The 14186-nt window shown below is 33.5% G+C and overlaps 1 protein-coding gene across 1 annotated transcript; it reads right to left on the reverse strand.

Annotated features, from left to right (window-relative positions):
• Positions 1–219: 219 nt before the first annotated feature.
• Positions 220–1528, reverse strand: LOC149253112 (cell division cycle 20.2, cofactor of APC complex-like). Its single transcript, XM_089454375.1, has 4 exons — positions 1479–1528; positions 1112–1346; positions 439–1015; positions 220–368 (listed from the first exon to the last, which is right to left on the reverse strand). The coding sequence occupies exons 1-4, from the start codon at positions 1526–1528 to the stop codon at positions 220–222; spliced, it is 1011 nt and encodes a 336-aa protein (XP_089310501.1).
• Positions 1529–14186: the final 12658 nt, after the last annotated feature.

The following is a 14186-nucleotide window of genomic DNA, read 5'->3' on the forward strand; positions in this document are numbered from 1 at the left end:
AATACTGTCAGCACAGAAACAAATACTTTCAACACAATCCATTTAGTGATAGATCAATAGAATGAATACCTCTTCCAGATGAAACAGTCTAGACGTGTAACCTGTAAAGCTCTCTTATCTTAAACATATATGGATATTTCCATAAGGTCATCTGGTTCTGGCTAAATCCATGTGAGAAGATAATGCCCCTATGCTCATTCCTGAAGGAGGAAAATCTGCTTAACAGATATGCGTGAGATACATGTTAAAAGCACTAGCCGCATCTTTACTCTTGGTCCTCTTTAAGGTATCAGGAGCTCCAAAGACTTTCCAAAACCTAAGAGTCTCATCTCCTACAGCCGATGCAACAGTGTACCCATCTGGACTTTAAAAATACAAAACAAAGGAAAGACTGTCAGCACAAACCCATTTAGCGATAGATCAATAGAATGAATACCTCTGCCAGATGTAGTACTCTAGACGTGTGACCAGTAAGCTCTGCTATCTTAACCATAGATGGATATTTCCATAAGGTCAGCTGGTTCTGGCTAAATCCATGTGAACTCAATAGCTCACGCTCATGCTTATTCCATAATAATGAGAAAACTTGAGAGTGAGTGTCAATGGTATTTAGGCAAGCTCCTGTATGAGTATTCCAAAACTTAATGCAGCGGTCAGCACTACCTCCACCAGATGCCAAAAGATTTCTCTGGAAAGGGCACCATGCCAAGGCTTTTACTGTAGCACAATGCTCATCAAGCCGATGAAGATACTGAGTTGCAGCATTAGAGGATGACATGCTCTTGTCCCATACATGAAGTAAATTGTCATTCCCCCCACTTGCAAGTTGTTGGCCAGACATAGACCATTTCAAACCACACACTTCTTGCACATGTCCTCTGTATGTTTGAACAATGGAATCATGGATGCAAACATCGTGATTAAATATTAAACCATCAAGGCCACCAGTTGTAAGAATATGACCATTCCAAGCAAGCGCACCTACATGGGATTGGTGACCTTTCAAGGCTCTCAGCTGTGTTCATTGAAAAACATTACCAAGTGAATGAGATTGCATCTAGAAACAAATAATGAAACTGAAAATATGAGAACAAAAATTAATTTAATCTACCTGTCTATTAGATGCAGAATCCCATAGTTGTACAACAGAATTAGTCAAGCCAACACCAATATGTCTTCCATCAGGTGCCCATTTAACACTGGTTATTTGACCAACATCATCATCGACTGTCAGGAGCTCAGAAGTTGTGCTCTTGGAGGCATCCCATAAATACACAGTATTTCTGAGGGATATTTGTTGGACCTCGGGATTACTCTCTCTTTGACAACCTTTCTCATTTCTTTCTCTTGTTTTTCCATAAAAGACAGATCCCCATCATTGATAAATGATAGATTTTGCCTCAAGGAAGACATTAAATGATTGACATGTTATACTTTTATGTTTTTCTATTTGAAATACGTTTTTTCAAATTAGCTACGGAACGTAGCCCATTCTGCAGCTAACCATGTGTTCTGTAGCTACTTCCATGGTTGAACAGGTTACAGGTGTCAAACGAGGAAACCGACCACATGGGAATCTCTAGAATTGTCTCGACATGGATCCTATCCTAGTCACCCAGCCCAGATCGACAAATAAGCTAGCTCAAGACCACAGTCAAAGGTGGAGTCAAACAAATAAACGCAGGAACAATAGGACTATGTTTCCACTCTTCATGGCTTATTAATAAATCCAACAGTTTTGTTGTAGCATTAAATCGAACCAGCCATCGGTGATAATAGTTTCATGCAGCCATCTTGCTAACTTAAAATCACCTGTAGTTGATCAACCATTTACGTAGATCTGTTGTAATACGTGCAGACCACCTGTAGCTAAATTCTCTCAAAAGACAGTTAGGAATGTTTCTTTAAATATCAGTTGTACATAATGGAGAAAGAGTTCAAATTTTTGTATGTATTAAGCTTAGACTTATAGCTATGTAATTTTGGAACTTATTTTCCTGTTAATAATATGAAGCCGTGTTTGACCAAGTGATCATTTGAAAGAGTATCTTCAGCTAGTTAGCAGCTCAACTCAGTCAGTTGCATAGGGCCCCTGCAATGAAGGAGGTTTTTCTTTCTTTTATTTTGTTTACCATTCAGTTTAGTTTCATTATTTACTTTTAGCAGTATTTGTAGTTTAGGTTGACTCTCTGTAGTTTGTTTTCTTTCAATTTGGTTCAGTAGCCTAACGTTAGAATTCAATGGTGCGGTCTTGTTTCTCCTATCTATTTCATAAATGAAACTTGTTTTTTTTTAACAGGGTAAGGTGGAAAAGTAACAAGGATGCATTGTTGATTAGTTTACTTATTGTTTGTTTCCTCTGTTATTTATTTCCTAGTTTAGATTGCCAATGCACTGTGTGAATAAATGTTTTTGGTCACCATTTCAAGCTGATATCCATCCTAAACTAAATGGTTAAACATTCACATCACACAAGGATTTAAATCAAGTAGTTACTCTCTACATATTTGATTTAGTTCTCTAAACTATAAGTACAGTAAGTTGCTTGTTTGCCATCTCAAGAAAGTTATCCTTCAAAATTGATGGTTTGGACAACTAAAAGTGCTTTAGTCAGTTTCATTCTTTGTAATTATTTCAATTCTCCTTACAACTTCACCTTTTAATTTTTGAATTAGGATTAAATGGCATGGATAGATGCTCTGTTTTTCCTTCCTTTAACTTAGATTTTGATTAGTTCACCTTTAGGAAATTTAGACTCAGTTTCTCATAATTTAGACTGTACATCATTAGGAATCATGGAAACCCCCAAAACAAAACAATATAAAAATACAACACAACGAAGTAAGAAGGGTTAACTAGCACATACAGTGCACTACACTTCATCAACTTATGAGCCTCGGTTGATAATTTATGCAAAGAAATTTAGGAAACTAAATTGACTAAAGATTTTGGCGTCGTTTCCGGGGAAGTGTAACTAGGTAACTTTATCTCTTACATTAAAAAAAAATGCTATGCATAGAGAAAGAAACTCTAGGGGTAGATTTATAGCTAGAGGGAGGAGTTCATTTCCTACAACACCACCTACTCCACCGAGAACAAGAAAAGATACACCTCCATCCCAAACTCATACTCCCAGCCATAGAACTCCTGAAGTTCCAGGGCAGAAATCCAATCAAAAGAATCTCCTAATTCACCTGCCAAGTCAGTCCTAGGGGAGAAATGTCTTGAATCTCCAACAGCAGGAGTAGCCTTTTTCACCTCCACAGGGGAGCACATTTTAGTTGAAGAATTAGGAATACCTGGTGAGGAAGAAGAAGTAGAACCTCTCTCCCATGTCCCATTAATAGAAGAACTAGAGGAGGAGAAAGTAACCTTGTAGGTTGAACCCTATACTAACCCTGAAGAAACTATAATGGTAGAAGAAGGAGAGGATGGAGAGTTCACACTGTTTGGAGGAGGGGGTAGAGGAAGAGGTAGAGGAAATGATGGAAGAGGAAGAGGAAATAGGGAAATAGATAATTCTTTTGGATTCCCTATAGTGGATGAAGAAACAAATGCCACAATGAAGAATATCTCATCTTCTGTCCTCCCAAACTTCCATGGGTTAAAAAGTGAGGATCTTGAAACATTTTTATTTGAGTTTGAAGTCTTGTGCAGAACCTATGATTATCTAGAAGAGTCTCAAAAACTTAAGTTGTTCCCTTCAACACTAAAATGAGTTGCTTTGAAGTGGCTCATGGGGTTAGTCACTCAGTCCATTAGAACATGGAATGACATGAAAAAGGTTTTTTTGGATAGGTGTTTGGATTATTTCATGCCTACCAATCACAAAGATGAAGTGTTCAAAATGATGCAAAGAGAGGATGACAATTTAGAGGATTTTATTATAAGATTCAACTATAATTTGAAAAGAGCAAAGATGGGCAATTTAGATGAATATACCTTAAAAGATCTTTTATTAAAAGCCATTAGAGATGAGTGGATAGATATTCTTAGCATGATGGGGAAGGGAGATATCTCTCAACTTCCATTAAATGATATAAGAGAATTATGTGTTCATCTCTTAAGAGGGAAATCTAAAACTAGGAAAGGTCCAAGAGATCCTTCTCTTGTTAGAGTAAATAAGTCTGCGACTGGATCAGTGAGTAGGATAGAAATTGGTAATATGCTTGATGAATTCAAAACAGATATCCTAGGGATCCTTAGTGAGCAAATAGACACCCATAAGTTGCAAAACAAGCAGAAAACTGAGGCTGATGCTTTAGTTATTTTCTGTCTGAAATGCAGAAAAAAAAAAAAACATGCTCTAAGAGAATTCCCTTTAGATGCAAAAATTATAGAAACTTGTATGATTTTCTTAGAGAATCATGAAACCAAGGGTTGTTCTTCGATTCCAAGTCTTAAGGTTATTTGTTAAGAAGAAACAGTTCCAAATTCAGCAGAACCTCTCTGATTTGTCTCTAGAAAACCTTGGCAGGGGCCACAAAATCAGGGATTTAACAATCAAATGTATCTTCAGCCCCCACCAAATTGGAATTCTTGGCAGCAACCTTGGCCTCAACCTCAACCTCAATCTCAATCTCAACCGTGGGCATAAGGAGTACAAAATCCTTATGGGAGATTTTCTCAATATTATCAATATCCTCCATCACATCAGAATTATCCTCCCCCACACATTCCACAACAAAATCAACAACCACAACTTCAAAATCAGAACCCTCAACTTTCATTACCATTTCCATAACAAAACCAAAGTCCTCAACTCTTACTGCCATTTCAGCAGAAACCAAATCAGCTACCTGCCCAACCATTACCAAACCCCAACAATAAAAATCCTCAGAACACTTACATGGTGGAAGGACAACAATTTCAAACTTATATGATCACTCCTCTAGATATTAATGATGTTCAACTAAGATCTGGTAGAATATTAGAAAAGGAAAGACCTTTTGTAATTATTCAGGAACAAGACAATTCTGAGGAAGATTCTCTATAGCCCAATAAAATTTTTGAGGGAACATCTCTCCAAAACCAAAATACTGGAAAACAAAAAGAACTAGTGAACTCAAATCCTATCATTGAGTAGCCATTATCTACTTCTGCACCACCTTTTCCTGAAAGACTACAATTTGATAGAGAAGTAGAAAAGTAGATCATGTTGCCCAATTATGATTTTCTAGATGAATTGAAAAATGTCTGTATCAAAATTCCTTTGTTACAAGCCATTAAGGAGATTCCAATCTAAAACAATAAAGGAGTTAAACATAAAGTAACCAGGAAGAAAAGCAAAAGAAACAAAAAGAATTTACTTGGTAGGAAAAATAGCAAATATAATGATGGGAAAAATTTCCATACAAAAATATGTATATCCAGGAAGTCCAATTCATGGTAAATTTTAGGGGCGAATTATAGCCCAAAGGCGAAATTTGAGGGTTGTTACATTTTAAGAGGGCAATTTTTTTATTAAAAACCCTTTTCATATACATAGCCCCAGTTTTATTTAAAAAATAATTAATTTTTTGATTTTAGCCCAAAATAAAAAATAGCCAGATAAACTAACCGAACCTTCATTTGGCCCAATTCACTGGTTTTGGGAAATCGTATTCCTTAAAATCGCTGAATTTTGATATTTGCCCCTGGTTTGAGAGATTAAAATGATTTAATACCTTACATTGAGTGCAATTTTTTTAATACCATGGGCCAATACCACATGCCCAAAAACCATCTCTCATTTCACAATCAAAATATTTATAAATATTTTATTTGAATTTAATTTTATAACAAATTTTTAGTTAAATCTAAAAGTAAAAATATTATAATTACTCTTACGATATATCTAAATCCCTTATCACATTCAAATATATGAGATATAAATAATAGTTATAAATTAAGATCCATTTTACCATATAAGTTAGTCTAATAATTTTGTAACCATATTTAAACTTTATTAATAAGCACATAAAAATTTAATACTTATAATATAACAATTTTTTTAACCATGGATATTCACCCCCACTTTACCATGGACATTATTAAGTTGTGAACATGCTTTGTTACAATACCATGGGCCAATACCATGACTTATCAATACCACATGCCCAAAAACCATCTCTCATTTTACAACCAAAATATTTTATAGTTTTTTTTTTTTTTTTTTTTTTTTTTTTTTTTTTAATTTAATGTTATTACATTTTTGGTATGGAAAAGATATTGTAATGTCATGTTATGTTATCTAAACATTATGACTCAATCAAATTAAAAAAAAATAAAAATGATTAATTAATTAATTAAAAATTAAAATATTTTGACTCAATGAAATTACATAAAACTAGAAATTACATTAAAAAAATAAAATTAATAATTAAACAAACCTAGATCCATTTTAACTTTGGATCTATCTAGAAATTTGATAATTAATAACCCTATGTTAAAATGAAAATTCTATGTTATTATTTTATGTAAAAATTTTAGGTTATTATTTTTTTTAATCAATCTTTGTTGAGTAAAGGTAAATTTGAAATAAAAATAAAATTAACTCTATGTAAAAATGAAAATTCTACATTATTATTTTTCTATTATATCAAGAGATATTGTTTTGTCCATTACTAATTTTTGAGCTCAAGGTTTATAAGAACCCATGGTATTCATGTGGAATATAGTCTATTTAAAGGGGGGAATTACACCATCCTAAATCCATCTTCTCATTCTCCCTCTTTCTCTCTCTCTCCCTTAGTTTTGATTATAGTCTATTTAAAGGGGGGAATTACACCATCCTAAATCCATCTTCTCATTCTCCCTCTTTCTCTCTCTCTCCCTCAGTTTTGATTCACATTTCGCATTAGCCTTAACTGTCTCTTAAGATTTGTCGATCTCTCAAGCTTAGAGAGGGATGAATCTTGGCTCGTGTATATCTAAAGAGAGGTATGCTATGAATTCTTAAAGTAGTATACTTGGATTTGCAAAATGCAAGATTTTTCTACATAGGGATATCTTAAAGTAGTATACTTGGATTTGTAAAATGTAATATTTTTTTTACATAGGGATATCGTTTACTTTTGATTATGGTCTTGCCTATTAAGTGCCCATCTTCTGGTTTTGATGAGCATTGATTATGGTTTTGATCAGGTGCAACGTCTATGACCCTTGTCTATTAAGTGCCCATATTCTAGCTATCATTTGGGAGGTTTTTTTTTATTGCATCCAAGGATGTTGTCTTGTTCTGTGAAGTTACCAGTGGTTTTTGAGCTCCAGGTTTATGACAACCCATGGTATTTCCCATGATATTCATGTGGAATATAGACTTTTTAAAGGGGAAATTAAACTAGCCTAAATCCATCTTCTCCCTCTTCCTCTTCCTATGCGTCGAAACCATCAGTTTTGATTCTCATTTCCCACTCGCTAGGTTTTGGTTCTCATAAACTAGCCTAGATCCATCTTCTCCTCTTCCTTTGGGTATCCCTCGAAACCCTCGGTTTTGATTCTCATTTCCCATTCACCTTAACTAAGGATGGATCTAGGTTGGTGTGTATCAAAAGAGAGGTATATTGTGAATTCATAAAGTAGTATATTCTGATTTGCAAAATGTAAGGTTTTTTTACACAGGCATATAGTTTATTGGATTTGCAAAATGTAAGGGTTTTTTATATAGGGATATGGTTTACTTTTGATTATGGTTTTGATAAGTTGAAGCATCTATGACCCTTGCCTATTACGTGCCCATATTCTACATATCACTTGGGAGGTTTGCATAGGTTGATCATGATTGTGAAACCCTATTCCAAAACAAAGACATTTATCCACTTAATTAATCTTTTTTTTTTTCATTTTAAATTAAAATAAAAATCAATAATATGAAAAAAATCAATTATGAGGCTGAAAAAAAGTTAGAAGCACTAGTAGTTGTTGGGAGATTTCAGGTTTTCTAATATCATGAGAAAAATGTTTTTTTTTTTGTTGCTTTATATTTTATAGTTTGTGTACAGTAACATATGGTATATTAACGACTTAATCACTTTCTATATTAATGGTTAATTTTTTTCAATTCATTTAAATTATAATTAATTAACCTGATATAAAAATTATTGATGAGACAATATTATATAAAGGGAAAGTGGTTTGATAATTATAATTACAAGTTGTCCAAATTTGTGAGTGAATGATTATTTTCACTTTCAATTTCTGAATTGAGATATAATTAAATTTGTAATGGTTTATTTATATAATCATCACTCAAACATGATATTTTTCCACAAGGAGGTCACTCACAAAACATAATAAAAAATATATATATTATTTAATTCCAAAACTAAAGAGGTCATTTCAAGTTAGAAGGGTTTGTCTAATATATATATATATATATATATATATATATATATATGAAAATTAACCATCATGCAATATAATATTATGTTGACTTCGTTAAATTAAAACATAAATTATTATTTTAATATGATAACTATAATTATTATTTTATATGTGTCCTTAGAGGTATCCTAAAGTGTTGTTAGATTCTAGCTAGAAGCAAACAATCATAGTACCTAAGGTGACCATGTATATTCATTTTAAAATTTAAATATTTTGTAATAATTTTTGTCAATATAGACAATTTTAAAACTAAAATTCACTAAGCAAAATCATAACAACACTTAACTACTAATCTCCCTCAAAACTACATCTCTCCCTAGACTTTTGTAATTAATATACATTTAAAAAATAAATATTCAAAACTGAAAACTAAATCTCTCCTTAGTTTCAAATGTTATATACTAGCATTTGCACCAGATGTTGCAAAGGAAACGTCGTAAGGCATAAATTGAAGAACACAAATACAACAAAAGAATACTTTGATAAAGAATTAATGTAGAAATTAATTTCGGACCATAGCAACAATCATACAATAGCTGGAAAAGTAAATAGGATGCATAAAACAGTTTTTGCATAAAATGGCTTTTGGAAATGTTTGAGACCACTCAGAGCAATGATGGCATTGCACAAAGGAAGTTTAATGCTTAGCCAGGTGGATGGGATTAATACAAAATTGAAAAGGCCAAATTGTTGCTTGTTGCAGATTCTGTTTCTTTCTTGCTTGCAGTTATAGTATCTGTCCTTACCTTTGAGTATATTAGCTGTGAGATAAGAAGTGAAGAGAAGCAGACACCATTAAAGTAGCAGTAGCAGAGGAGGTTTCCACTGGGGCGACCTGGGAACACGTCCACATTACTCTAAACTCTTGATTTCTCCATTAGTCCTGTGAATGTGTTGCAAGGTCACCCCAGTCGAGCCTGCTCTATCTCATTTATTCATGTGAGCCCAATATGCAAGGGAAACCCTTTCTAAAACTGAGTCAATGAATGTCTGTAATTTATAATTTATTGAAATGAGATTGATAGAGAAGGAGAAAGGAACCGAAATCTGGTAGTACAAGCAGTACACGTGAAGTGCAGATATGGCCCTGAGATTTATGTTGAGTTAGGTCGAAATTAGATGATTTCACACACTGTCGGTGGAAGCAATGAAAGGGCTTAATCTCCTCCATATTTAGGTTGAAAGGACAGCACCACGATGGGAGGTCAGTATGAAATTGCAATGTATGGAATGTACTCCAGTACTATTTTTACCAGAAAAAAATTGAATAGTACACACAATAATACTTTATTATAATAATAGAACGAATTGAAGTATAGTAAGGTTTGAAGGTGTCAAATCCAGTGTGAATGCTGACGTGTCTATGAGACTCAGTTAATATAGTGACTATTGAGACTATGACATTAGCGAGGGACTTGCACACCAAAACCAATTTCTGGCTTGATAAATCTTTTGTTCACGGATGATATGTTATAAATCATATACATTTCACAACTTACTTGACCGTGGTAAGATAAGCACTGTACCTACCTAATGTATAAAAGAAGACTGATAAGCAGGAGGAGGGGCAGACAGTCCACTGTCAAAGTGATGGTTGTTGTAATTAGTAGAGGAATTGTAAGAACCGTGCTCTAATATGTCTGTTTTTGAGTCTGAGTCAGTAAAGAAAAATGCTCAAATGTAACTATGTGCTCCTTCAGCAACCATGATGTCATGGTGACTTGGGAGCTCCAGAGGAAATTTGTGAATTTCTAACCATTACATTAACCCACTTGCAACTTCTCTTGGTAATTCTTTCCTCGCATCTCTATTAGATACTTAATAGACATTTTAACATAGGATAATGTCTAAAACACGCGGAGAACATCAACGTCTACAATGGAATTTATTGTGAGTATTAAAATGTTTAGATATTTGTTTACAGATATTCTAATATAATCCCACTGCAGCAGAGTGAGGTACAAATGTTGGAGAATTCCTAAAACAAAAAATACTTGTGCCATTTTGACTTCTTTTGAAGTTGAAAATTCTTCAGAGAAATAATCCCAACAGCAATGTTAAGATACACACAATAATCCCAAAATAAGGACATCTAGTTATGCCACTGTAGTAAGATCACCTGAAATATCACATAGAAAACAGCCACAAACCAAATATCGCCCATGTGGCATGACACTGAAACCATTGACAATGTTAGTAACAAAGTGAGGAAGGATACTATGACATTAGCTAGGGACCTGGACACCAAAACCAATTTCTGGCCTGATAAATCTTTTGTTCACGGATGATATGTTATAAACCATATACATTTCACACTTTGCATATGTATAGAAGTTTAGTTCGGCTAAACTTAACAGAAAGGAAGTATATCTCTAGGTGATAATGACAACTCCTCCATGTTACACTTAAGCTCAGTACCTTGTAAGGATTTTGTGCTAGAGGGTGCAAATTTGTGTAATAGTAGATAAAAATCAACTCTCTAATACCATTTTTAAATATTTCTAATAAATTTTTATATTTCTAAATCAAATTCCATGAGTTTACCAGGATTCTTAATTCCATTGCTAATTTGTAAATAGCTGCACACATATGTTATTGCAGTTTAGGGTGGGATAACTATGTGCACTGTTCCAGGTGGGAGAAATCTGTGCATACATTGATAAAGGAAAAAAAACCACTTGCTATTCAGAAAAAATACCAAAAAAAGTCGTGAAAATAAATTAATATAAATACATACTGGCCTTGATTTTTTAAGCATTAAAAAAAATTAGCATTTATTTTTTTTCAATATAATATAAAATAACAAACAAACATCTTCAATGAAACGAGAATCAATAGAAGGAAAATCTTGAAATTGAAACTATGTGGCATGTAAGTTGTCTGAGATTTGAATATACAAACTGAAATTAATGAACATCAGTGACATTATTTCGTCAAAGCTCTACTCATTGGAGCCAATGCACAATATATCCATTCACAAATTCCAAATACAGTTAAAGGACACACAATAGATAGACCAAACGCAGAAGATAGTCTTCCATAATTTTCAAGTATTGATATCATTATCTGATTGGATACTCAATCAAAGTAGAAAAATAGACAGATACATTCAGACTATTCACGTTTAGTGCAAATATGTAAAATGAAAAAGGGCAACACTTACACTACAAGGTGGGTTAGTGCATCTCAAGAACTGAACCAATAAGAAGCAACCCTCGTAGCGACCAAAGAAAAGACATTGTTTTCAAACAAAAGATCAAGCAGTGTACGCATATTGCCTCATGATCTCAATAGAACAGGAGCTCCAGTAAAACACATGTCCACATAATAGACTATCATTACAACACATTATCAAAAATAATATTCTTTCGTATTGTTCTATTGATGAACATTTCCATATAACGAAGTTCTGAATAGGATAACTTTACTTTCTGATTTAAAAATGGTTTATGAATGGAGCCTTCCATAACTTATTACTTAAATAGGAAAATGAAAAAACAATGGCATCTCATCAATGACCCACTATATCAATTTGTACTCTGCCAAGTGAATGAAATAACACTAAAAATTATGGGTGTATGCTTTCTTCTCAATGAACCCTATTACACAAGGCATTATGCATTAAAAAGATGTGAAATTTAAACAATATACAAAGGCAGAAACGATTTACAGTGTGCCACAATAGAAAAGCTAAGATTAGTGACATGAACATGTCATCAGATTAAATACTTTAGAATGTGAAGAACACATAAGTCAACCTCCATACTTTGTTAATAACAGCATAAAAACAACAAACCAACGAGGCTGCAAGTACTTGAAGTTTGATCATAACAATTTCGGATCCTTTATATTGACATATATTGACTCTCTTTTATTAGGAATTTCTGTGTATTTCCATATATAATATATTTACTTTCTCATCTACCAATACACCATCAGATGAGGAATCCCAAGCACAATCAGAGAGAGGGCCTTTCATCTACAAGGATGCCACAAGATAAGGAATTCCAAGCACAATCGAGGAGAGGGCAAGCAGGCATGAACACCTCATAATACCTCTTGGGATGAAAAGTTGGCCGAAGAATCATAGTATATTGAATCTTATATTTTACCATCGACTAATCTTCACAACTAATGTGGAATTGTGGAATTGTAGAAACTCTTCCAAGAAACCACAAAATAAGTATATGTCACACATCGATTAAAAAGGGTACACTGAACAAAAAGACATAATCCAGTTTAGTGCATCCAGTGTCCACATATATAATAGACAAATTTGGTGTATCGAGGTGGTGTATAGTTGGAAAATATAATAATTCAAGTCATTTTGCAACTATCAAGTATCATACAACATCAATATAACATTAAGGTAAGCTAGTAAATATAACATTAAAATGGGTTGACTGGTATGTTTTAATCAATACCACCATCCATAGTAAGAACCATTTTAATCAAAACAAGGGCTTTTCTATTGGATCAACGCTTTTCTCTCAGCTTTCAATTAGAAATAGATTTCATGTTGAAAATAGATTTTCAAAAAATGGTTGACCAAATTGCAACTTATCCAAAATTAGTGTTCAGAATAAATTCAATACAAGATGCATGTGTGTCCTCAGAGGGTAGAGATCCTAACAAGGTCTCCCACGAATCTATAAACATGATATTATTTTAGTCTCTGTCATGCATCTCCATGAAAGAAATAAAGAAATTACTAAGCAGAAACAATATAAATAGAATAATAGTGTTGTACTTCAATATGATCTCAACTGGTAGCTAAATGTAACGTAGTTTCACCTCGGTTATTTTTGCACCAAATAACCACATTGAAAGGATGGTGGTTGACTTCCTTAACAGCTCTGTTAAGATCTGCGAGCATCTTCCTTTTAATTCCTTGGGTTTTCAGCTCTATAAAGATCTGCTCACTTTTTCCTCTTGATCCCCTAGATTTCAGGTGAAAACAGAAAAGCTAAGATTAGTGACATGAACATGTCATCAGATTAAATACTTCAGAATGTGAAGAAAACACAAGTCAACTGCCATACTTTGTTATTAACAGCATAAAAACAACAAACCAACGAGGCTGCAAGTACTTGAAGTTTGATCATAACACTTTCGGATCCTTTGTATTAACATATATTGACTCTCTTTTATTAGGAATTCCTGTGTATTGCCATATATTTATTTTCTCATCTACCAATACACCATCAGATGAGGAATCCCAAGCACAATCAGAGAGAGGGCGTTTCATCTTACAAGGATGCCACAAGATAAGGAATTCCAAGCACAATCGAGGAGAGGGCAAGCAGGCATGAACACCTCATAATGCCTCTTGGGATGACAAGTTGGCCGAAGAATCATAGTATATTGAATCTTAAATTTTACCATCGACTAATCTTCACAACTAATGTGGAATTGTGGAATTGTAGAAACTCTTCCAAGAAACCACAAAATAAGTATCTGTCCCATATCGATTAAAAAAGGTACACTGAACAAAAAGACATAATCTAGTTTAGTGCATCCAGTGTCCACATATATAATGGACAAATTTGGTGTATCGAGGTGGTGTATAGTTGGAAAACATAATAATTCAAGTCATTTTGCAACTATCAAGTATCATACAACATCAATATAACAGTAAGGTAAGCTAGTAAATATAACATTAAAATGGGTTGACTGGTATGTTTTAATCAATACCACCATCCATAGTAAGAACCATTTTAATCAAAACCAGCGCTTTTCTATTGGATCAACGCTTTTCTCTCAGATTTCAATTAGAAATAGATTTCATGTTGAAAATGGATTTTCAAAAAGTGGTTGACCAA

This window comes from Pinus tabuliformis, chromosome 7 (assembly GCF_031772625.1).
Source record: "Pinus tabuliformis cultivar Carrire ecotype Pingquan chromosome 7, CPIR1, whole genome shotgun sequence".
Taxonomy (NCBI): domain Eukaryota; kingdom Viridiplantae; phylum Streptophyta; class Pinopsida; order Pinales; family Pinaceae; genus Pinus; species Pinus tabuliformis.

Bases quoted from the DNA above. Each gene is read 5' to 3' on its own strand.
- LOC149253112 (XM_089454375.1), bottom strand. From the start codon at position 1,528: ATGGAAGTAGCTACAGAACACATGGTTAGCTGCAGAATGGGCTACGTT. The intron at 1,347-1,478 runs GTAGCTAATTTG...TGGAAAAACAAG, and splicing joins TGCAGAATGGGCTACGTTCC to AGAAAGAAATGAGAAAGGTT. The intron at 369-438 runs AGGTATTCATTC...TTTTGTATTTTT, and splicing joins TAGAGTACTACATCTGGCAG to AAAGTCCAGATGGGTACACT.